Here is a 24132-nt window from a genome sequence, read left to right on the forward strand (position 1 = left end):
ATATAATAAATAATTATAACAAATAATAATATAATTATAATAAAAAATATTCAATAATGTAATGAGATCAAAATCACTGAAATGTGCTCAGTTGCAGAATTGTCGCTGTCATTACTTTTATTTTTTTATGATGAATTTCACCACAAATCGCTATCGCACAATTCTGCAAGTGATTATAATTTATTATCGCTGTTTTCTAGCTGCTCTGAAACCATTTTTGACATAAAGGGACACTTTTGGTTGCTATGGACAATCTACAGTTTGCAGGCAGAAAGAACAGTTTTTATTATATAAAAGTACATGCAGAACACTGGGCAGACCACTAGGGACAAGGGGGGTGTGTATTTTTTACATATAGTACTGTAATCTGTAAGATTACAGTATACTGTATGTAAGGTGTTTGTTTACCTTTTTGAATTTGGCGCCGTTCTCCGCTCCCGTGCGTCATAACGTCGCAGGGAACACAGAGGCACTGTGTGAATCGAGCGAGGTCCCGCTCGCTCACACAGCGCGGTGGCATCGCTGGATCCAGGGACAAGGTAAGTAAACCAAGCCTGTGGATTCTGCGAGGCGAGCCCGAGTCTGACTCGGGGTTACCGATCACAGCACAAAAATGTAACCCCGAGTCAGACTCGGGAATACCGCCAGGGGGGTTAAATCATAAAACCATCTTTCCCATGGAATCTACTCAAATGCTCCCCTTTCAAAAGTTTTGATGAATAAGTGAGGCCCATCTGTTTTTTTTGTTTTAAATATGGCAAGGAATTATTGCAATTCTGCTAAAGATGAAAACATGTTACAATTATTAATTGATATTATTTTTCTTTCTTGAGTGTATTTTTTAAAATGGGCCAATGTACTTGGTGGTGACTGAGAGAGAGCCTTTTGGAGTTTGACATGAAGAAATGGACCCTCAGGATCCAACAATATAAATGACTCATTAATATAAAATGGCAAATGAAATCTTATCTCACAGTATTAAAGTGTCTGTTAACCAACAGGGTTAACTTTACATTATCCTATTTGTTAATTAATCTAATGTCCCCATGTGACTGTGCTTTATTAAAAATGCAGCTATACATTGTTTACTGATCGCAGGTTGGCAATCACGTGACATGCCACCTCTCTCTTCTCTCGGCCCAACAGATCCAGCGGCAGGGCCGAGAATCCTCCGCTGACATCCTCCTCCTCTCAGTAAACAAGGTATATAGCTGAATTTTTTGATAAAGCACAGTCCCAGGAGGGCATTAGATTAATCAACAAAGAGGATAATGTAAAGTTAACCCTAGTTTGAGCAGCAGGATGGGAGGGGGTGGCGTGGACACAGAGCAGACAGTCAGAGAGGGGATGGAGGGGAGAGGATGGAGGAGAGGACACAAGACACAGAGCAGGGCAGGGGATGACAGACATGTATACTGACTCCAGTGTCAAAGCTTATAGCAGCCCTCATATATCAGAGTCAGTTCAGAGAGGGGAGGGTGGAAACTGGCAGGATCAGCCAGGTATTACAGGTGATACAGGGAGCCAAATGACACAGCACAAACACTGTGCTGTATATAATTCTTTAAAGGAACAAGATCTTTATTTTCTTTTTTGGGGGGTTAAAAAACACCTTAACATGATCACAATGGCATGTTTTAGTAAAATAACTATCAAACACACAGTCAGGTACAAAGTTCTTTTTATTAAAGTAATAATTTTTTTTATCATTTTTATTTTTTGTTACAAAAAGCTAAGTGGCTCTGAGAGCAAAAAGTACAGTTACTGTATACAGTATGCTACAGATCCTTCAGGCTGGTCCTAAACTTGGCATTATTTGATCCACTTCTGTTTTAGGTCTGTACTATGACTAGCGGCCTTAAAAAGTCATTCTATCCCTAGCACAGTTTAAGCTATTTACACTTAAAAAAAAAAAAAGATTACAATAAAAAAGTAAAAAAAAAGTGACAAAAGTATCCTATCTTACAATCTCACAGAATGTGCAATACAAAGCCATTCTGAAAAAATAAAAACAAAACAAAACAAACATTGTGAAAAACAGGTAACAGTTGTCAAACTTGAGTAAAAGTGGCATGATATCTACTGAATTGGAGAACTGTGTAAGGGTGGCTATGGTTTGGCAATATTCTTGGTCCCCGTTTAAGGATTAAACATAAAATAAGGCACATACATTTCAATAAAGAACTAAAACACTGATATGTAATGTATAAAACTACAGACATAGTACAATGAAAAATTAAACAGCAAAGGAGTACCATATTAAGACTTAACATAATTAAAATCAAGCCTCTGGGAAATTATGTCTGCAGTGCTACATGAAGTCAAGTACTGAATCATTATGTCATAAACAAGAGTACCATACACTTTGCACACAACAATAACAATATTTATAAAAACAAAATACAAGTGGAGATTTCCCTTTCTACAAACAGATTGCCTTTTATTACATCAAGTTATAAGAAAAAAAAATGTCAGTGTTACTATAGGTCTGGCCCATATGGCATATATATGTTTTACAGGGACTAAATAAGTCATGACTGGCCTTTTTAAACTTGACATGACATGACATAATGATTGCCTTTGCGTAGATATTTAGCATATTCCTATTATTTCCAAGACAAATGGAAAAAGCAAAAAAAAAAAAAAAAACACTTAATTATGTAAATAATAACAATACATTTATTAGACCAAGACATTTTATGTACTGTATTTTTGGCATGCTACCTTTAGCACAACCTAAAACTAGCCTGAATATATTTACACTCTAGTGTTGCATAATTACAACTGCATTATCTGCAAAACGATAGAGAGGTGAACGAGACTGCATGGTCACAATAAGCTGATTTAAAATGGAAAGTTACGTTTTTCAATAGAACACATTTAAACAAGATCAGTCATTTAAATGATTAAAGCAAACAACTAAAAAGAATTAAGATGAAAAAAAAAAGTCAAACATGCACATACATCACACTATTACATCGTTTTACATTTAAGGGGAAGCATATAGACCCATACAGCAAGAAAAACAAATGCATGGTTTTGAGCTGTCAATACTGATCCAAAACTGAAATGGAAGACTATTTCTCCCTACAACACTTTAGGGCTTGAGTCATTATTCCATAATGGAACATACTTGGAATGTATCCCTTTTAACTGGGATAAAAATTGCTAAAATACGTACATATATATAAAATGAGTTACTTTCATATTCATGTACAGTTCATTTCAATCCTCCCGTCTATTGCATAACAGCAAGAAACTTGCTTTCTTCTGCAAGCGAGGTTAGCAAAGAACTCATGTCCCCAATTGCCATGTTAGTGGTACTCACTGGCATGGTTGGGAATGTAAGAGACACTCGGGGAGTTGTAAGACGTGATGAATTACGTGACAGGTTCTGGAAGATGCTTGGACTTAGAGCTCCAGAAATTAGGCTGGCATGATCCCCATCATCTATGATGGCATCAAAATCAATTTGCACCCCATCGAAACTGTTGCCATCAATATTATTCACTGTACTTGTGACTTGGTTAACTCCTGGTGAGAGAAGCTCAGATGCACTGGCATTATTATTGTCTTCCATTAAGCAGCTGCCTTCTGGGATAGACTGAGAGTTTAATTTCAATCTCTGCTGAGGGTATCCCGTAGCCTGGTCATACAACTGACCTGAGTAGTTCTGTGAATTTGCACAGTGCTGCTGTGGTGCCAATTCTGTCTTTACACCGTTAATTTTGTAAATTTGTTGGCTGTTGTCATTGACTTGATCTTGAATATATGATATACTTCTTTGCACATTTTGCCTGCCGTTGCCACCACTGCTAAAGCATGCCAAGTGATTTCTGGACTGTGGATATTGTTGGTTATCATTGGGTTGAACTGATTGTGTGAAATTTGGGGCAGCTTCCACATTCTGACTGTTTTGACCCAAGACTGTCTGATTAGATCGGTTTACTCCTAAAGAATTCATGCCATATATCATGTGTTCAGTTGCAAGTTGTTGCATATATTCCTGGTTTAGAAGATTTGGATTCTGTAACACTTGAGCTGCATCAGCTAACTGCTCAACATAGTGCATGGATGATACAAAGTTCTGCAGTGCACTGTTAATCTGGCTGTTGCTTGCACATCTCTGCACTCTGTTTGCTGGGATGCAGGGTACTGGATATTGCTGGTCTTTGTTAGCCAGGGAACTAGTGTATAGATTATAATTATTCTGTATCATTTGAGAATTAGTTTGTGCATTATGATAGCCCCTGTGCTGTGACTGTCCATTTTTTGACATGTTTTGTTGCTGAACCCCCATATTATTAAACAAACCAATAGGTCGAATTTGCTGCGTAACAAAACGCTGCCAATATTTCATTCTAGATGGGGACTGATCTGCACTGCCTGAGCTAACTTCATTCCACTGTATTGGGAGGTCATTCTTGTTATTTAATTGATCAATCTGCTCTCCATTGCGGACTTGTTGATACAACAAGCCATTAGTCATATGGGAGTGGTCATAATTATTGTTCCTTGATAAAGCTGCATTGTTTTGTGGTGTGTCTGGCTCCGTGTTCTGTGGGTTTTCATACAAACTTTGGTTTTGTGAATCAAGGTACTGAACCATATCATCTGGTAAGAAGTCTTCATCATCCAAATTCCCTTCGGCTTCCATGATCATAGCCTCCAGGGCAACATTTTCGCTAATGCTTGGAGGACATGGAGAATATACACTACGTGTATAATTTTGCAAAGCCAAGCTACGCCTATCAGAAATTGCAGACACATCATGGGAATTGATGCTGTTTAGACTGTTGAAACGCTGAACTCTACCAGTAGGCAGATTGGAGGAAACCATTTTTACAGGATCACTTGCCCTACGCATAGTGTTCACTTGTAGCTCGCTGGGAATTAAATGTCTTCTGCCAAAAGTGCTCACTCCACCATCACTACATCTTCTAGGAACACTGTTTGAAGAAAGAGGAGATAGTCTACTGTCTCTTGTGTCACCCAATAATGCCATTCTCGTCTTTAGACTCATCATGTCCATGTTAGGTAATGGTGTTGGTGGAGGACCACCTGTAGCAGCAGCATATTTGGCTTTTAACCTATATTGCTGTGCTGGAGTGAAGCTAAGGAGGCTAGGCAGACCATCACACTGACTTGCTTCACTTGACCTTCTTGAAGCATCGGTAGAGATGGGATCATATGAATCTGTAACACTGATATTCTGAACCCTTCCATCTGCTTGGGAAGCCTCACTTGATCTTCGGCTAGAAAAACATGGCGAGATGCCAGAAGATCTTCGACTACTACTTAAGTATGCAGAGCTGATTGTACTTGTATTGCTGTCCCTTCTATTGTTCAACATATTCAATACTGTAATATCAGAACTTGAAAACTCATGTTTGTTAGGAAGAATGGACATTGAGTCTCCCAAACTAAGGTTGCTGCTTGGCTGAAAACCTAGAGAAAGCAGAGACAGAACATAAGTTGAATTTCTGTGATTCAACAGACCAAAACAAATAGAAATATCTCATAACTCAGTACTTCATATTTCAAGTATCTTCTAAGATGGTACTGAGCAGTGTGTATGTAAGGACTCATATTTATGTGTATTTATCAGTTCTGGAGGGAACATGGTTAACCACTTTAGCCCTGAAAGGTTTATCCCCCTTTCATGACCAGGCCATTTTTTGCGATACCGCGCTGCGTTACTTTAATTGACAATGGCACGGAATTGTATATATATCTATATGTTACTAGTAATGGCGTCGATCAGCGACTTAAAGCGGGACTGTGACATTGCGGCAGAGAAATCAAATACTAAGTGACAGTTTTTTGGGAACCAGTGACATTATTACAGTGATCAGTGCTAAAAACTAGGCACTGTTACTGTACTAATGACACTGGCAAGGAAGGGGTTAACATCAGGGGCAATCAAAGGGTTAAATGTGTCCCTAGGGAGATGCTTTCTGTGTGGGAGATGCTTTAACTATGTAAAGACACAATATCTCTGTCTTCCCCTGTCACAGAACAGCAATCTGCCCTGTTTACATAAGCTGATTGCCATTCTGTCTCTCTTAGGAACGATCGGCTGGTACTAGCAGACTTTGGGGCCGCCGGACCCGCTGATTGGCTTATGCTGTGTCCAATCCTAGCTGGAGCTGGTCACCAGGGGCGTGCGTGTTTACCCCAGACCAGGAAGAGCCGCTGCCCCGCAAGTGGTTAAGTAAGCTCAATTCTAGGCACACCATGCAAGCATTTTAGCATGACGGTTTCTTTATCCCAATATCTATCTATCTATCTATCTATCTATCTATCTATCTATCTATCTACTGTGTGTGTGTGTGTATATATATATATATATATATATATATATATATATACATATACAGTATCTCACAAAAGTGAGTACACCCCTTACATTTTTGTAAATATTTTATTATATATTCTCATGTGTCAACACTGAAGAAATGACACTTTGCTACAATGTAAAGTAGTGAGTGTACAGCTTGTATTTCAGTGTAAATTTGCTGTCCCCTAAAAAATGACTCAACACATAGCCATTAATGTCTAGACTGCTGGCAACAAAAATGAGTACACCCCTAAGGGAAAATGTCCAAATTGGGCCCAAAGTGTCAATATTTTGTGTAGCCAACATTCATTTCCAGCACTACCTTAACCCTCTTGGGCATGGAGTTCACCAGAGCTTCACAGGTTGCCACTGGAGTCCACTTCCTCTCCTCCATGACAACATCATCAAGTTGATGGATGTTAGAGAACTTGCACTCATCCACCTTCCGTTTGAGGATGCCCCGCAGATGCTCAATAGGAATTAGGTCTGGAGACATGGTTGGGCCGTCCATCACCTTTACCCTCAGCATCTTTAGCAAGGCAGTGGTTGTCTTGGAGGTGTGTTTGGGGTTGTTATCATGTTGGAATACTGCCCTGCGGCCCAGTCTCCAAAGGGAGGGGATCATGTTCTGCTTCAGTATGTCACAGTACATGTTGGCATTCGTTCTTCCCTCAATGAACTGTAACCCCCCCAGTGCTGGCAGCACTCATGCAGCCCCTCACCATGACACTCCCACCACTATGCTTGATTGTAGGCAGGACACACTTGTCTTTGTACTCCTCACCTGGTTGCCACCACACACGCTTGACACCATCTGAACCAAACAAGTTTATCTTGGTCTCATCCATGTCCTTAGTCTGTTTGTCTTTCTGCAAACTGTTGGTGGGCTTTCTTGTGCATCATCTTGAGGCTTCCTTCTAGGATGACAGCCATGCACAATTTAATGCAGTGTGCGGTGTATGGTCTGAGCACTGACATGCTGACCCCCCACCCCTCCAACCTCTGCAGAAATGCAGGTAGCACTCATACGTCTATTTCCCAAAGACAACCTCTGGATATGACTATGAGCATGTGCACTCTTTGGCTGACCATGGCGAGGCCTGTTCTGAATGGAACCCATCCTGTTAAACCGCTGTATGGTCTTGGCCATCGTGCTGCAGCTCAGTTTCAGGGTCTTGGCGATCGTCTTATAGCCTAGGCCATCTTTATGTAGAGCAACAATTCTTTTTTCAGATCCTCAGAGAGTTCTTTGCCATGAGGTGCCATGTTGAACTTCCAGTGACCAGTATGAGAGAGTGAGAGTGATAACACCAAATTTAGCACACCTGCTCCCCATCCCCCCTTAGACCTTGTAACACTAACAAGTCACATGACATCAGAGAGGGAAAATTGCTAATTGGGCTCAATTTGGACATTTTCACTTAGGGGTGTACTCACTTTTGTTTCCAGCGGTTTAGACATTAATGGCTGTGTGTTGAGTTATTTTGCGTACACAGAAAATTTACACTGGTATACAAGCTGTACACTCACTACTTTACATTGTAACAAAGTGTAATTTCTTCAGTGTTGTCACATGAAAGGATATAATGAAATATTTACAAAAATGTGAGAGGTGTACTCACTTTTGTGAGATACTGTGTGTGTGTATATATATATATATAGTATTAAACCCACTAGATCCAGCACGTTTTATTGATATGTGTTGTACAGTAATTCTAGTCATAATATCAGCTCATTGTTGAAAATACTATAGCTCAGCTTACCATTTCCAGTGATAGGTGGCAGAGATGGGGCCTTGGAAGGTGGTACAGGGTTCAGTCTTGGAAGTATACCATTAATCTGTTTAATTCTTTCTAATTTAACTTGTTCCATCCATTTAGTTCCTGTCATTATCCTCCTGCCTTGTAAACCAAGTCCTGTGGTTGCTGTGGAAATGGTAGAGTCCATGATTGGGGTATCATCCAGGGTGCTGAGGTCTCCTAAGCTGTCTCCATTATTCAGAGTAAACTCGATCCCACTGTTGGTATAGTTGCTGATGGGGGACTGCTCGCTGCTGCATGAAGACTTACCACCAGGGCTTGGCTGAGATGTCTGTTGGAAAAAAAAAAAATATCCAGCTAAAACAACTGAAGACATAGCACATACATGTTTATAGCCAATATATGAGCAACATTTGAAAAGTTTATAAATACAATAATAATATTATTATTATTATGAGCTATCACCCTAGACCATACTAAACTGCCAGCATCTAGTACAAATGTAATCGAAAAAATTAAGAAGAACAAAAAAAAAATTCAGTGCAGCGCTTTCTTATTTTTCTTGTTCTAACAAAAATAAATAACTATCTAAGTTGTATGAACAAACTATATGCAATTATTTGTATAAGCCTATAGCACAGTTAGTCATAACTTTCTTTAATGGTATAACTATTTGTGCTATAAGCTTATATGATTATTTGCACATAATTACATTAGTTAAAACCACATTTATATATATTTTCTAGTTACTGTATATATTTATTATTGTACAGTTGCTGCACTATCTGATCTTCTTGACACTTGAAAAGGTAATAATACCAAGTAATATTAGCTGTAAACAATGACTATTTCCAGAAAACATATGAGCACAATGCATTCGAAAAAAATTACAGTTATAATGGAAATTTTTGTGTACATTGTGCTTTTAGAATTTGTACAGTGTTACATTTTATATTACCAATGTAACATGCAGATTATGTTAATTAAGTATATTTATACATATAACAATTTCCGAGTAGGCATTATTACATCACTAAGACACATATAATTTATAAAGCTTTTGACATCAATACATACAACACATCACAATGATGAGTATGAATAACTGCTTTCTAGTAATCTTTTTCATGAAAATAAAGAAGAATTCCAAGAAAGTAAAACATGCAGTTACATTTACATCTGGGGCATCCTTCACTAGATATGTCATTTTATATGTTGGCTTTCAACAGTGTTTCTGCTGTCCAGTAATCTTACAGTCCCTACAGAACTCTTCAACATTTTACACCAACTACTTTTAATTGAAGTAGTTGGTTCTGTAGAATCTTTGGGGATTTCCAGACTTTCCAGCATGTTACAGATTGGCACAGGGACTAGCATTCTAGTAAGCATATGGACTTACACATTACACATTGCATTTATCTCCCTCAAAGCTTTACAACTACATGTTTTTGGAATTCTTCTTTAACCAGAGTTAGAGATGAGCAAACTTAAAAAAAAACAAAAACAAAAAAACTCACTTTTACTGCAATTTGCCTATCGACTTATATTTTCATACCAGTGTTTTTTGTGTTTATACTATTTATGTAAAAAGTGTATTGCACCTCTCTAAAGTATACCATTTTGGAATGACAGCCATATGGATTAGCATCCCAATAATACGAAATTAAGAAAAGTATTGAGCACATAGATGGCTATGAGTATTAGAAAAAACACTTGAAAATGTGATCACAAAAAATAGAAATGGTGCTTGTTTCTCAAAGAACCAAGCCAGTGCCCATGAAGGTTATATGGATATATGGGACATACTAAAATGTTTAAGAAAAAATCCAGAGTCAGTCTTTCCCTTTCTCTGCAATACCCGTTTGCTTAACCACTTCAATATCGTCAAATGACGTCCACAGATGGGATCTCCCATCCTGGGTGGACGTCATATGACGTCCTGGGCCTCCCAGCCGCCTAGGGGGCGCACGCCTGCCGCGTCGCTCGGGACCCGTGCGCGTCCACCGGGCACCCGTGATTGCCCGTGAACACAGCAGGACCATGGATCTGTGTGTGTAAACACACAGATCCACATCCTATCAGAGGTGAGACCGATGTGTGTTCCCAGTACAGAGGAACACAGATCGGTCTCCTCCCCTTGTGAGTCCCCTACAGTTAGAATCACTTTTAACCCCTTGATCACCCCCTAGTGCTAACCCCTTCCCTGCCAGTCACATTATACAGTAATCAATGCATTTTTATAGCACTGATCGCTGTATAAATGTGAATGGTCCCAAAAATGTGTCAAAAGTGTCCGATGTGTCCGCCTCAATCACAATAAAAATCGCAGATCGCCACCATTACTAGTAAAAAAATAAAAAAAAACATAAAAATGCCATAATTCTATCCCCTATTTTGTAGACTCCATAACTTTTGCGCAAACCAATCAATATACGCTTATTGCGATTTATTTTTTTCTAAAATATGTAGAATACATATCAGCCTAAACTGAGGGAAAAAAATATATATATTTTTTTAAAAATTTATATTTATTACAGCAAAAAGTAAAATATATATATATATATACATTTAAATTGTCGCTTTTGATCAAATACCACCAAAAGAAAGCTCTATTTGTGGGGAAAAAAACATAAAAATGTCATTTGGGTACAGTGTTGCATGACCGCACAATTGTCATTCAAAGTGTGACAGCGCTGAAAACTAAAAATTGGTCTGGGAAGGAAGGGGGTGAAAATAAATGCCCTGTATTGTAGCGGTTAAAGTGATTTTTAAAGGGTATTTTATTTTTTAAAATAAAAAACATGTTATACTTACCTGCTCTGTGCAATGGTTTTACAGAGAAGCCTTGATCCTCCTCTTATGGGGTCCCCCGCGAGTGCTCTTGGCTCCTCCTCTTCTCGGTGTGCCACCATAGTCCATAGACACAGACAGTGTCATGGCTCCGCCTCCGATCCCCATCACAGAATTCAATTGATAGCAGCAGGAGCCAATGACTCTCGCTGTTGCCCCTCTGTCCTGTGAGAAGGGAGCGAGATGCTGCTCTTGGGCACAGCGATGGATCGAGATAACGCTCAGGTAAGTATTTAGGGAAGACTGGGAGGAAAGTGCACACAGAAGGTTCTTAATTTCATCGCCTCCATAATGTACAGAACCCCCTATATTAGGCCATGTAACCTAATGTTGACTGATAATTAAGAGTAATAAATAGACCTATGTTAAAGATACCAAAATGAGAGCTGGTAGGGGGAGTTCAATAACCCTCCACATGTTTTGCTGCATAAACCGCTTCCTCAGGAGGATGGAGGAGTTGGAGGATCATCTCTTTGCTATGGCTCTGGTTCCCTCCCCATGTGAGTGTCTGAGATTGCCTAAGAGCTGGGCAGATTTACACCTTTACCTTTAGGGACAGTACTGTGCATTCGCACCCTTAGTCCAGGCATATGTACAGTCAGAAGGGACTGGACAGGGTGACATCACCCTCCACAAAGGGAGGACTGGCGTGGGCATCTCCAGTCAGAATGCTCGAGTATAAGGGTCCACTAGGTTGTAGGGGCTACACCAGTGAGATTCGGATTGAAGTGGGGTAATGTTGGTGGTTGAAATCTGTTGCAAGTAGGTATATATCCCTTTCTTTCGTTCACCGACCTGGGGTTTCATAATGTATTCATTGTTAATTTTTCTCTATAAGGCAAGTATTAATATGTGTACTTGGAAGACATAGTTTGTTTATAAATTGCAAAAAGCATTCCCGATGGGATGACCTTAAAGTGTCACTAAAGGAAAAAAAATGTTTTGCTGAAATGACTGTTTACAGGGTATAGAGACATAATAGTTAACTGATTCCTTTTAAAAATGATTAAAAATAGATAAAAAAACAATCATATAATGTACCTACAGTTTAGTTTTGTTTTTGCTGTAGTTTCCTGGTTCTCTGATGTACAGAGCCAGAGAGCCAATAGAGGGCAGTGATGCTTTGTCTAAAACCCCTCAGCAACAGGTCTCCCTGACTTTGAATTGTATCATTCGGCGGTGATAATTTTGCGGCTACTGGAGTGGTTCCCTCGCCCGCTGAAGAAGGTTGCGACCTCGGTCGAGCAGGATTTGTCCCTTATGGACCTCCGGGCCCTTCTTTGGGGCCACGAGGGGACACATAGGACCCTCGTGGACCTTTCACCTCTAACCAGAGACACCCTGGCGGTTTGGTACCGGCGGAAGGCGGCTTTCGCTTTCACCACTGACCCAAGCCCGATGACCCCCCTATTTGATAACCCTGCGCTTCCGGAGGGTAAGCTTGTTCAAATGTTCAATGGATATAGAAGGGACCAGTGGCCCACCGCACGACAGTTCGTAAGCCCCACATTAGGAACTCTAGTGACAGACGAGACCTCCTCCCTACCCAAAATGACTTGGCTCACACACATCCACCTGACAGCCTACTGCAAGCAACTTCACGACTCACGACAGATCCATAGACCCCAAACAGAATTTGAGCAACTATGCTTGCTTCAGGAAACCCCCCGCCATACCCTTTCCCTGTTGTACAAGATGATATTGGACCACACACATAGCTCTCTCCCTAGGTTCACCACAGCTTGGTCAGGGGATCTTGGAAAAGAAGTCAGTATGGCGGAATGGCAGAAAGCCTTCTTCTATACCCACAAATCCTCAGTCTCGAGTTATGCTCGGGAAAAAAACTACAAGGTGTTGTCGCGGTGGTATAGAGTTCCGACCACCCTCAGGATCATGTTCCCCTCAGCTTCCGATTCATGTTGGAGATGCAACGCAGCCATTGGCACATACCGTCATATTTGGTGGGACTGTGAAGTGATTCGACCGTTCTGGAACCAGATTTTCCAGGTTTACTTGGATCTATATGATAAGCCCCTTACCCCCTCACCTACTGTCGCACTTTTGTCTATCCTCCCTGGCACCTTTAAGTTCCAGAAACACACCCTCCTCCGATTCTGTCTCAGTACGGGCAGACAATTGATATCTAGACACTGGAAGTCTCCCTCGCCCCGTCCCTGGCTGAATGGGTTAATGAAATGAATGGAGTTATGCTCATGGAAGAACTCCAAGCTAAGGCCCTAGAACGACACGCTAAATTCTCCTTTACGTGGGGAGTTTGGAGGCATTACTCCTCCTCAGATAAGCTCAAAAAAAGATTGCCACCCCGCACCAGTCCCCCGTCGCCCTAAGGGGCCCGAGGGGACCTGAACACAAGAATTTGATACGGGGCGCTAGGAGCCTGGGCACACCCCCCCCTCTCCCTCCCTGCCCCTTCCCCTTCTTATTTTCTTCTCCTCTGCCTGTCTTTCCACCTGTCCTATACCTATTCTACCTGGTCTATCCCCTATTTCGTCTTCCACTGAATGGGTTGGTTTAGCCATGGCCACCCTATGCCTTCTTTTGGTAGGATCCGAATCCTTTGGCCTGCCTGAAGTTGTATTAGATGTATAAACTTACTGTTTTTCTAGCTCTGAGTAGCAGACCTGCACTTACTAGCCTCTCTCCTCGCTTCTTCCTGGCCTCGGGCGCAGCAGGCTCCCAAGGTGGCGTCCAGGTCGGAAGAGGTGCATGTTAGTGGTTGAACAATGAATAGCAGGGACTCTTGTATAAATGTTCTTGTTACATTGCAAAGTTTGTTTGTACTGAATTTTATGACGTGGAATGTTTCTGCTTAAAATTTTGACAACCGGCCTGCCCATTGTTGGGTGACCGGTTTATGTTTTCTATTCTTTTACTTCTGTCAAAAAAAATTCTTAATAAAAATCTTATTGAACCTAAAACCCCTCAGCACCAATCCAGTTTCGTTTTACAAACAGTAATCACACCTCCTTGATTAGTCACCACAGTGAGAAATCTCCCAGTACTGTGGTGATCAGGAAACAGACAACAAGGAAGTGTCCAGAACAGAGAGGAATTGCAGCAACATCAAAGCAAAAACGAACAATGAGGACATGAAACCAGGACTGCAGTAAGGTAAAGGAAGCTATTTAGCTAAAAAAATAAAATTCTTTAGTGACCCTTTAATACAACTCTATGCATCTAGGGAAGGTGAAGGTTGTGTTGTGTTAGTCATCTGCCAACCCCTTTCCTGATTAGACCATTTATTAATATGTCTTAGGTGTTTTTTTTTTATGTATTGGTATTTTTTTAACAGTATTAGCTTATTGTGGCTCCTATATGATTTTCACTTGATCCCCACTCTTCCTTCATTTAGCTATTAATGTGTTCTAATTATATTTATCTAGTTGTTCCCCCTCTTTGTGCTTTAGTGGCCTGTTACTTATGAGCTCCAATGCTCACCCCATGAGTGTCTTTTACAGATGATTTTTGTAAATTATGTTTTTTTTAATATAATTTTGATGTAATTTATTTGTATTTGACATAGATATACGGTGTTCATATATTGATTATAATTTCTGTATATACTGTATTATTTTGGATACTATTCCTACAACTCCTCCATCCTCCCGAAGAGGCAGTCTATGTGGCGAAACAGTGAGAGAGAATCTCAATAATGAGAATTATTGGATTCTCATTTTGGTATCTGTAACAAAGGTCTATTGTTACCTTTTAATGACCTAGGTCAACACAATATGAGACAATTACAAGATTTAATGTGGAGGGATCTGTACATTATTGAAGAGCTGAAATGAAGTGTATATTTTTAGACTTTGGGGCAGATCCACAGAGCAAGTACGCCGGTGTATCTACTGATACGCCAGCGTACTTTCAAATTTCCCGCGTCGTATCTTTAGTTTGAATCCTCAAACCAAGATACGACGGCTTCTGGGTTCGATCCGACAGGCGTACGGCTTTGTATGCCTTCGGATCGTAGGTGCAATACTTCGGCGCCCGCTGGGTGGAGTTCGCATTGTTTTCCGCGTCGGGTATGCAAATTAGCAATTTACGACGATCCACGAACGTACGCGCGGCCGCCGCATTTTCTAACGTCGTCTGTAGTCGGCTTTTTCCGGCGTATAGTTAAAGCTGGTATTTTGCGGCGTATAGATAGAGTTGCCATGTTAAGTATGGCCGTCGTTCCCGCGTCGAAATTTGAATTTTTAATTTTTTTTTGCGTAAGTCGTCCGTGAATAGGGATGGACGTAACTCACGTCTAAGTTAAAAAAATTACGTTTTTGCGACATCATTTCGCGCAAAGCACGGCGGGAAATTTCTGGACGATGCATGCGCAGTTCATTCGGCGCGGGGACGCGCTTCATTTAAATGAAACCCGCCCCCCGATTTGAATTCCGCCGCCAGAAATACACTACGCCGCCGTAACTTACGGCGCGAACTCGCTGAGGATTCAAATATACGCCAGGTAAGGTACGGCGGCGTAGTGTATCTCTGATACACTGCGCCAATCTTAATGTATGTGGATCTGGCCCTTTGTATTTATGTTTTATTTCTTATGACATTTTTAATAAATTAGTATTTTCTTTTATTGCTGGTGTAGTCCTTGGGTACCAAGAATGTAATATCTTTTTTATTTTGTCCTTTTTTTTAATAGCTAAGAGGTTTTAAAAGATCTCTTTAACAGTTTACTAGGAGCAGTTATAACAACCTAAGAAGGTTACATATATATCTTCCTCAATGCCTAGTCCGCCCGTTTCTGCGCTTCAAAGGTGCAGAAGAACCTAGTGCTCCCCGCACTGCTCTGGTACTTTTGACAGATTGATTCCATTCTAGATTCCCCTAAAAGTCTGTTATCAGTATATCTGGGTTCCTGCACACTTGTGGTTAATTTTGGTATGTGGATACACACACCTGTGCACATAGTTCACCATAATATTCTTTAGGGAAGAAGATCATACTTTTTGCAAAAACATAAATAAAATTATTCTCAGATACCCATTAGCACTATCTATCATTACACTTGAACACAAAGGATCAATTTGCTCATCTCTAGCAAAAGCAAAAATATACATACAACTGAATACACAATGAGTTTCTGGGTCAGGACAAATATCATAATAATATAATCCCTCACCTTATTACCCACTGTCCTTAGTAAGGTTGAGAAAGACATTTAAAATCAGACAGAAAAGACAGCAAATTAGAAAACAATTTTATAATAGTGCAGTGCTAGTCATACTATTTTCTCGTTATTCAATTTTTTTCATGCATTTGGGTTTTTTAATGACATTTCCTGCTAGTAACATGCTGCTCGTGTATGGACCTACATATCAGTGAACCCTTAAGAACACGGGGTAATATATTTAAATAACAATTACATTTATATATATATTTTTAATTATGATAAAAAAAAAACATTTTATCTGTATAAAATCCTTATTTAAGGGGCAAAATGCTTCCTGTGTGATTGTTTCCAAGAAAATCTACTTATGAATAATTCCTTACTTCCTCAGGACAGATTTCTTTAAAAATGTATATTTAATCATAGATTGGGAAACTAACTGCCCTCAATATATAGCAAACACATAATTAGTCATTCAAATATTAATTATTTTCAATTTAATCTTGGATGAGTGTTTATGAAAACCAAAAAGTATCTTTCTAAAAAGGATGATGTCATATGTCACATAGTCCTGTATAAACACACACACACTAAAATCTGTGTGTAAATCCTTAGTCACAGGCAGAAACACATTAACTATGAAATTCATGGATTCAACTCGTTTTTGTTTTTTCAAGTGTTTAGAAATTTAGGCTACCAATATCTTAACACCATTAGCAGCTGCTCTATTATCTTAAGTAAAACTAATGTGATTAGCTGAGGTCATACAAGACAACCAAGGAGATGCTTAAATGTATATGTAAACCCTATCAATTACCTTCTCTTTTCTGCTTCTTTCTGGTCTGCTAAATATACCATTGAATGTGTTTTGTTACATCTGTCCGATAAAAGTAAAAAAAAAAAACCTGTTAATGTTGCCAGAAAACTTGTGAGTTGATAACTTTCCTGAAATATGATCATGCCTGTGCAGCAGTTTGTTTTTGTGTTGTCAGCAGACTCTTGTGTAAAAAGGATGTGGATAGCTATAGAGCTGCCCAATCACTTTTCTTGATTTTTTGGGCAATGTTCTAAACCTCCTTCCAAGGTGAATAGGGCAGATGGAGACATTAGGGTCTAACAGACGCCTGGTGTCTTCATAAAAAGAACCTGCACAGCGCTATCACATTGGGGGCTTGTTAGGCCCATTGTGATAACAATATATTACAAAATGCAGTTTTCAGCCTTGACATATTTGGTATCTACTGCATTTTCTTGACACTAGGTCATCTTTTACATTTCACAAAAAAATGGGCATTACATTGTGTTTGTGTGCAATAAAATAATTTTAGAGTGTTTTTTGCTAAAATAATAGATTTGATAAACAGTTGCACAAATACTGTGTGACACAGAGAACTGCAACTACCAAAAAAATGCTGATGTTAATGTGTAAAAAAAAAGAAGAGAAGTGGTAGAAGCAAAAGTTATAAAAACATGTCTTAACGGTAAACTACATACCATTGGTTTTTCAGTTTTCACTGATTTTACATGGAGGCATTCTTCATGCTTTGAGGTAGTGTTACCGAGGTCCTTGTGCTCTCCATGTGTACCTTGAAACGAATGGCCTGGCGATCGAGATTGTGAATGATTCCCTGGCTCTCTTGGTGGAGGAGGTCTTGGATGAATGTCACCACGCTGTTTCTTAGTGACATGAGCCTCAGGACCATGCACAGTCTTTACATGTTTCCTCAAAGAGCTGGGATCTGTATATCTTTTAGTGCAGCCAGGAATTTTACATACATATGGTTTCTGTAAAAAAAAACAAAAAAAAAAAAAAAACATGATACAGATAAAAGAAGAATATTAGTTACATTTCTTGAAATTCTAATCAGAGCTATAATAACTTGTATTTAAGGTGTAACATGTAACATGTTACTATGCAGCTCCATCCGCACAACTGCGCCATTCAATTTACAGGAATCTGTGATTTAAGCAATTATAAGTCCTGTCTTCCAGTGCAGCAGACAGCTTGTAATTCTTAATGAACTCTGAGGACACTGATGAGTGCCCATTCACACTTATTTTTCTAACAGAATGCCTGTCAAAAGGTATGGGTAAGAAGGTTGGAGAGAGTGTGCAGGAGCCTGACATTGCATCTGTGATTCACTGATCGCAGGTGCAATGCTTTGTAGACTCCTGATAAAAATAAATGCACATTTTTTTCACCCACAAAAACTTGCATTTATTATTTTTTAAGGGTTCATGCACACTAGGCAGCAGAAAGAATGCCAGAACTGCTAGCAGAGAAAAGCAGAATATAAAAACATTCCTATGGAGCATATTGTATACACATTTATGTATGTTTAGGTGGTTTTGCATTCATAAGGCTTCCCCCCCAAAACATTAGAAAAAATGTACACTTGAAAACTAATTTCTGCCCGAAACCTCCTCTCAAAAATGCACTTATGATGTTTTTTTTTTTCAGCTTGTAAACTCTCATTTACAAATATGCCTGTAAATGCCCAAATGTGCATGGACCCATAGGCTAAAATAGATTTGCTTCTACAGGATGAAAGAAAAAATGCCGTATCAGCTGGTAGTTGCCTTTAATGTCTTTTACTTTTGTATAGAAAAATGCAATTGTTAAAACCTCTGTCTCTGTTTATTGCTGTGAATTCAATTATGGAGAAATTCGCTCACCTCCTGTCCTAGTAATGAAGGTGTTTACTGAGACAGTAAATGAGTGGAAACTAGCCCAGCAATAAAAACAAATTTTAGTTAGAGTGGTGTGGCAAATACTTGGAAACTCTATCAAGTTTCAACTTTTTCCAAATGTACCCAAAACAAGATTCCAAAGTTTGGACTGGCCATTCTCATGGCAAAAAAAATTATCCTGATTCATGCTAGCATTCATCTTCAATCAAGGATTATTTGCTATATCTCCCTAAAGAAGCAATGGGTGGGAGTTTTCCCCTACAGGGCTTCTTGCTCATACTATCCAAAAGTACGAAAAAATCCTATTGGTATATGACATACACTTTAATCAAAGCATGTCTATAAACTTTTTAAAAAACATATATTTAGTCAAAACTTTTTATTTTTCAGTGCAACAAGGACATTCATTATATGGAATAGTTAGTCACCCGCTTTGGTCCTAAACTATCTCAAGCATAGTCCCTTATTTACTAATGCAGTAAAACATTTTAATTTTGAAAGGGATTCTTTTTTTTTTACTTATCTTAGCAAATAAGGTGAAACAAAATCACTTAGCAAAGAAAACCCAATCATGTGCAGGGAAAATAAATGAAACAGGGTTTTGCTCACGCATAATCGAATGATTGAATTTAGCAAAGCTTTAACTCCTTTACTATGCTATCGGAAAATTCACTTTGCAAAAATAAAATTCACTGAGCTTAATGAATGAGGTAAAGTTGAACCCAGTTCAAATATTTAACCACGCGCAAGCAAGTCATATTTTTTGTATATGATTTGATATTCTTTGCAATGTGAATTTTTCCTGTGAAGTTATCTTAGCAACATGAAAGATGTAATTATGAAGAATGGGCAAAAATGTTACTTGTGTGCAAAGCTGGTAGAGATATTCCCAAAAAGACTTGCAGCTGTTATTGCAGTGAAAGGTGGTTCTACAAAGTATTTACTCGACACACTTTTCACATATTTATTCGTAAAAATAAAAAAATAAAAGTAAAGCCATTTATCATTTACTTTCCACTTCACAATCATGTGATATTTTGTGTTGGTCTATCACATAAAATCCCAATAAACGACATTTACATTTTTGGTTGTAACATGGAAAAATTTGAAAAATTTCAAAGGGTATAAATACTTTTTCAAGGCACTGTATATATGCTCAAAATGGAAAGTGTACTTTTAAACAAATAAAACTATTTATGAAAAAAGTATGTTTGATTAGATGGATAATAAACCAGAATCTTGTAGTATTAGGTTTCTCATGAAGTGCATACTGTAGTATATTGGAAACTACTGATTGGAACTATTAAGTGTATCCTAAAAACACGTTTTATAGTAGTGAATTAGCCTGTAAAATTCCACTGAAATCACAGTTATATCTTAATTCACATGCAGAAACATAATCCATACAAGAATATATTTTACTACCGCTAGCCAGTTTCTATAGATGTAATCCATTCATTACTGTCTGATTTTTGAAAGACCACTAAAAGTATATTTTTTTATCTAAGACTAGGTTCACACTAAAAACGAGATGCGGGAAACATGTATTGTGTGTTTGTTCCCCACACCCCTTTCAAAACGCATTACAGTTGCGATCTACAGCGTTTGTCAGTGTTAAAGAGGAAGTAAACCTCCCTCTAATGTTTGTACCTATAGGTATGCCTATAATAAGACTTACCTATAGGTATTGCAAATATCTCCTAAACTTGCACCGTTTAGGAGATATTTCCTGAATACTGCCCGATTACGTCACCGGCGCATGCACTCTGAAGAAACGGCCGCCGGTGCTGTTTCTTCAGAGCCATGTGTCGTGACCGGTGGCTCATCACGCGGCTCCGGACAGTCATAGAGCTGGAGACCGTGGACCCGGAAGGAAGACGGGCAAAGATGGATCCGGTCTGCAGCGGGGACGATGAGGGCTTTGTTTGCATGTAAGTGTCACATAATGTGCTAGTATGCTATGCATACTAGCACATTATGCATTTACATTGCAGGAAAAAAAAAAGAAACATCAGAGTTTACTTCCTCTGGTTGCAGTGCAGTTCCAAAAAAAGTGCATATACTACTTTTATTGTGATGCAGTGCGATCTGAGCCTATGCACAATTAATGGGCTCAAATCGCACCGCACTGAATCACATTTGAATTGAACAGGAATGTGCAGCGTGCAATTCACCAAGGCTAAAGGAGGCTCTCTATAAAGCGTTAACAGATTTTTATGTTGATTTCTTATACCAATAGAAACAAATATGAAAAGCATTAAAGTTAAAATGTGATGAAAGCAGCAACAACCAACAAAAACCTAGCAAAGTTAAAAAATAAAGGAAAAAAAACATGACTAAACAGAATGAACAATGCATTTAAAAAAGGTAACTCTTCGAAGCTGGAAACAAATAAAAGGATCACGTCACAAATTTTTATTGAAAATCAATCATTAATAGTTTACCTCATTGGAATGAGTTCGGTTTTGGTGCTTGGCTCTGTCAGAAGCATTAGAGAAAGCCTTGTTGCAGCCTTCATGCTCACATACATAAGGTTTCTCTCCAGTGTGAGATCTCAAGTGGGTTTTCAAGTTTTCTAATCTGGAGTAAGCCTTCGAACAGCCTTCAAACTGAATAAAAGAAGAAAGATGGAAACAGGATTATCTTTAAAAAGAAATGACAAAACTTTTTGGCTAAACTCCAGGCTAGCAGATAAATACACGAGAGCTTTTTCACCTGCAAATGATTTGTAATTTTGTCCAGCCAGGTTTGATATTTACACAGCCCTGGCAGGCTGCAAAGCCAGGTTTCTAGTCTCATTTATTCTAATGCAGTTAAGCAATAAAGCCTAAATACCTTCTTGCCCCAGCCTGTGACTGGACAGTGAGGGAACAGCAGCAGCATGTTTTTTTTTGTAGGCACATGTGCCTCAAGTAGAGGCTGATTGGCTCAGTATTGGCCCCTCCTTTCTCAGTCTGAGTGCTGCTGTGAAAGGGATTACAAAAGACTGATATCAACATACAGTGAGGTACTTTCATTCGCTATTCAGGAAGCGCATGGCTATATTTCAGAAGGAATTTCAGGGTACTGCTTAGGCACAATAAAAAAAATGTATGTTCCCTATAACCTAGAAATTATTTGGAGAACAAACAAAACTGAATAAAAAAAGGGAACTAATTTGTCTAGTAATGAATGAAACATTAAATATGCTTACTGTGCATTTGTGTGGCTTCTCTCCCGTGTGTCTTCTCATGTGGACCACCAGCATATACTGAGCTTTAAATGGCTTTTGCTCTCTTGAACAGTCCAGCCAGCGACATACAAACTCCTTCTTTTCACCATGTATATGATCATTGTTTATATGCTGCACAAAAATAGAAGAAGGCAAACATGAGGAGAGTCTTTACAGTACAAAAAAGATCACAATCCTTAGATGTAATCACTCTTACTAAATAAAAAATCTAATTCTGTATTTATAAAGCAAAGGTATTAGAGGTGCATCAAATGGAAATTTTGGTGCCTAAACCGAAAATTCAGAATGCCAAAAACTGAAACTGAAAATGAAAGTTTAAAAAAATAAAAAATAAATATATATATATATATATATATATATATATATATATATATATATATATATATATATATTATACTATTGTATTATATTCAACCTTGTTATTAATATAATGAATTTAAATGAATATGAATGTATTGTCAGCCATTATCAGCACCTTTATTGCAAGAAAAGCTCATGTATGTCTCCACAATGGTCTGTTGTGCTTCCATTGTGGTGTTAAAAATATTGCTTGCTGCATTTTTCAGTTGAAAAAAAACGCACCAAAAGTTCACCTCCTTGAAAACGCAGCAAGAACGTATCCATAACGTATCTGGATGAGGTTTTTTGAGTCACATGACCTACAAAAAACACACCATAAGCACAGTAAAAAATGCAGTAAAATTGCAGTAAAATCCCTGCAAAATCGCATGCGTTTTCAGCGCCATTATCTGCACCTTCTTTATCAGCAACATGGCAAAAACACAATTTTCAGCCGCCTAAATTTCGGTGCATCTTTAAAAGTTATGCAACGAACCCCTTCAATAGTGTAACAGCGGTGATGTCACATAAAGAGAAGATCATAAATGGAAAGTTCATAAAATAAATGTGCAAAATAGTTGGGGTAAAAATTGCACACCCAACAAAATCAGCTCCTTCCCTTGAAAATCTTGTATGCAATGCTGACTAGCAAACATCTTGTGTTATTCCCTAAGGCCCCTTTCACACAGGGACGGATCCGTCAGCGATCTTTTCATCCGACCTCACCCGATCCGATAGGACGGATGGCGACGTATCGCCATCCGTCTGATTTTAGCGGATCGGATGTCAGCGGACATAGACAAGCATGGACAGCGCCCGTTCAGGTCCACCAAATAAACTAACAGGCGGACCTTAACGGTATGCCAGTGTGAAAGGGGTCTTACATCACTAAACAGGAAATGTTAATAAACAAATTGTTTGTACCAAATGTGTATTTTATGTAGCGGATGCAAAATTGATAAAGTTCTGTATTATGTCCTGATACATGAAAACGTGCATGGGGAGGTCCAGTAAAGGTGTATTTTTTTTTCTATTAGCCCTGCGAATGTATGTTTACTTTAAACACCCTGTGATTTGTGTTTTTTTTTTTTTTTTTATAGACATTCTACTGCTCACAACTGGATGGTTGAACTAAACTAACAAATGAACTTGATTAATTGAAAAGATTACTCTTTTTAGGAAACCCAACACTATTTCTTACAATACAATTTTAGATGACAAAGAACTGACTTAAAAATGATTGTCATTAATTCATTAATTGGCTATTATTAATTGTGTATTCTGTACGCAATGAACAGCTCCCTATATGCCTGTATGAATGCATAAAAGTGTAACTATATAAATAATGTGCAAACCTGAAGGCAGTGTTAAGGTAGAAAAGCCATAGGGACTACTCTCAGCACACAGACCCACTTTATTTATCAGGGTGAAATCAGACAAACGGCAATTAGAGTCAATGACATTTGTGGAAAAAGCCTAAAGGGCCCATTGGTAGCTTTTTTTAAGCAGACACTTTTAAAGCTAAACAATACAGAAATAAGACTGTCTGAGACAAATACACATAATACACACAAGGAAAAAAATGAGCAAGCAGAACAGCTGTGCATGGCTGGCAAACAACTTTTCAGAGAACATGAAATGTATATATATCAAATTCATTCATCATATCATGTTCTGTCCTGAGAACCAAATGTCTGATATGTTTGCATTGGACAAATACAGAACAAAAAATGGACGTAAACATTTGCAGTTTTGGGAACTCATGACATATACTGTAGTAGTA

General features: G+C 38.7%; 1 protein-coding gene across 3 annotated transcripts in view; it reads right to left on the bottom strand.

The window, feature by feature from the left end:
- Positions 1–1664: 1664 nt before the first annotated feature.
- The window catches only part of GLI3 (GLI family zinc finger 3), a 300765-nt gene continuing 278297 nt past the window's right edge, over positions 1665–24132 (bottom strand). For all 3 annotated transcript variants that reach the window (XM_040353245.1, XM_040353244.1, XM_040353246.1), the window contains 5 exons: positions 21972–22121; positions 21223–21387; positions 17582–17872; positions 8104–8431; positions 1665–5448 (listed from right to left, as the gene is read on the bottom strand). In XM_040353245.1, coding sequence (XP_040209179.1) covers positions 3239–5448; positions 8104–8431; positions 17582–17872; positions 21223–21387; positions 21972–22121 — 3144 coding nt within the window. In that variant the 3' untranslated portion in view covers positions 1665–3238. The remainder of the gene's footprint in view (positions 5449–8103; positions 8432–17581; positions 17873–21222; positions 21388–21971; positions 22122–24132) is intronic.

The sequence above is a fragment of the Rana temporaria genome, chromosome 5, assembly GCF_905171775.1.
Source record: "Rana temporaria chromosome 5, aRanTem1.1, whole genome shotgun sequence".
In the NCBI taxonomy this organism is placed as follows: Eukaryota; Metazoa; Chordata; class Amphibia; order Anura; family Ranidae; genus Rana; species Rana temporaria.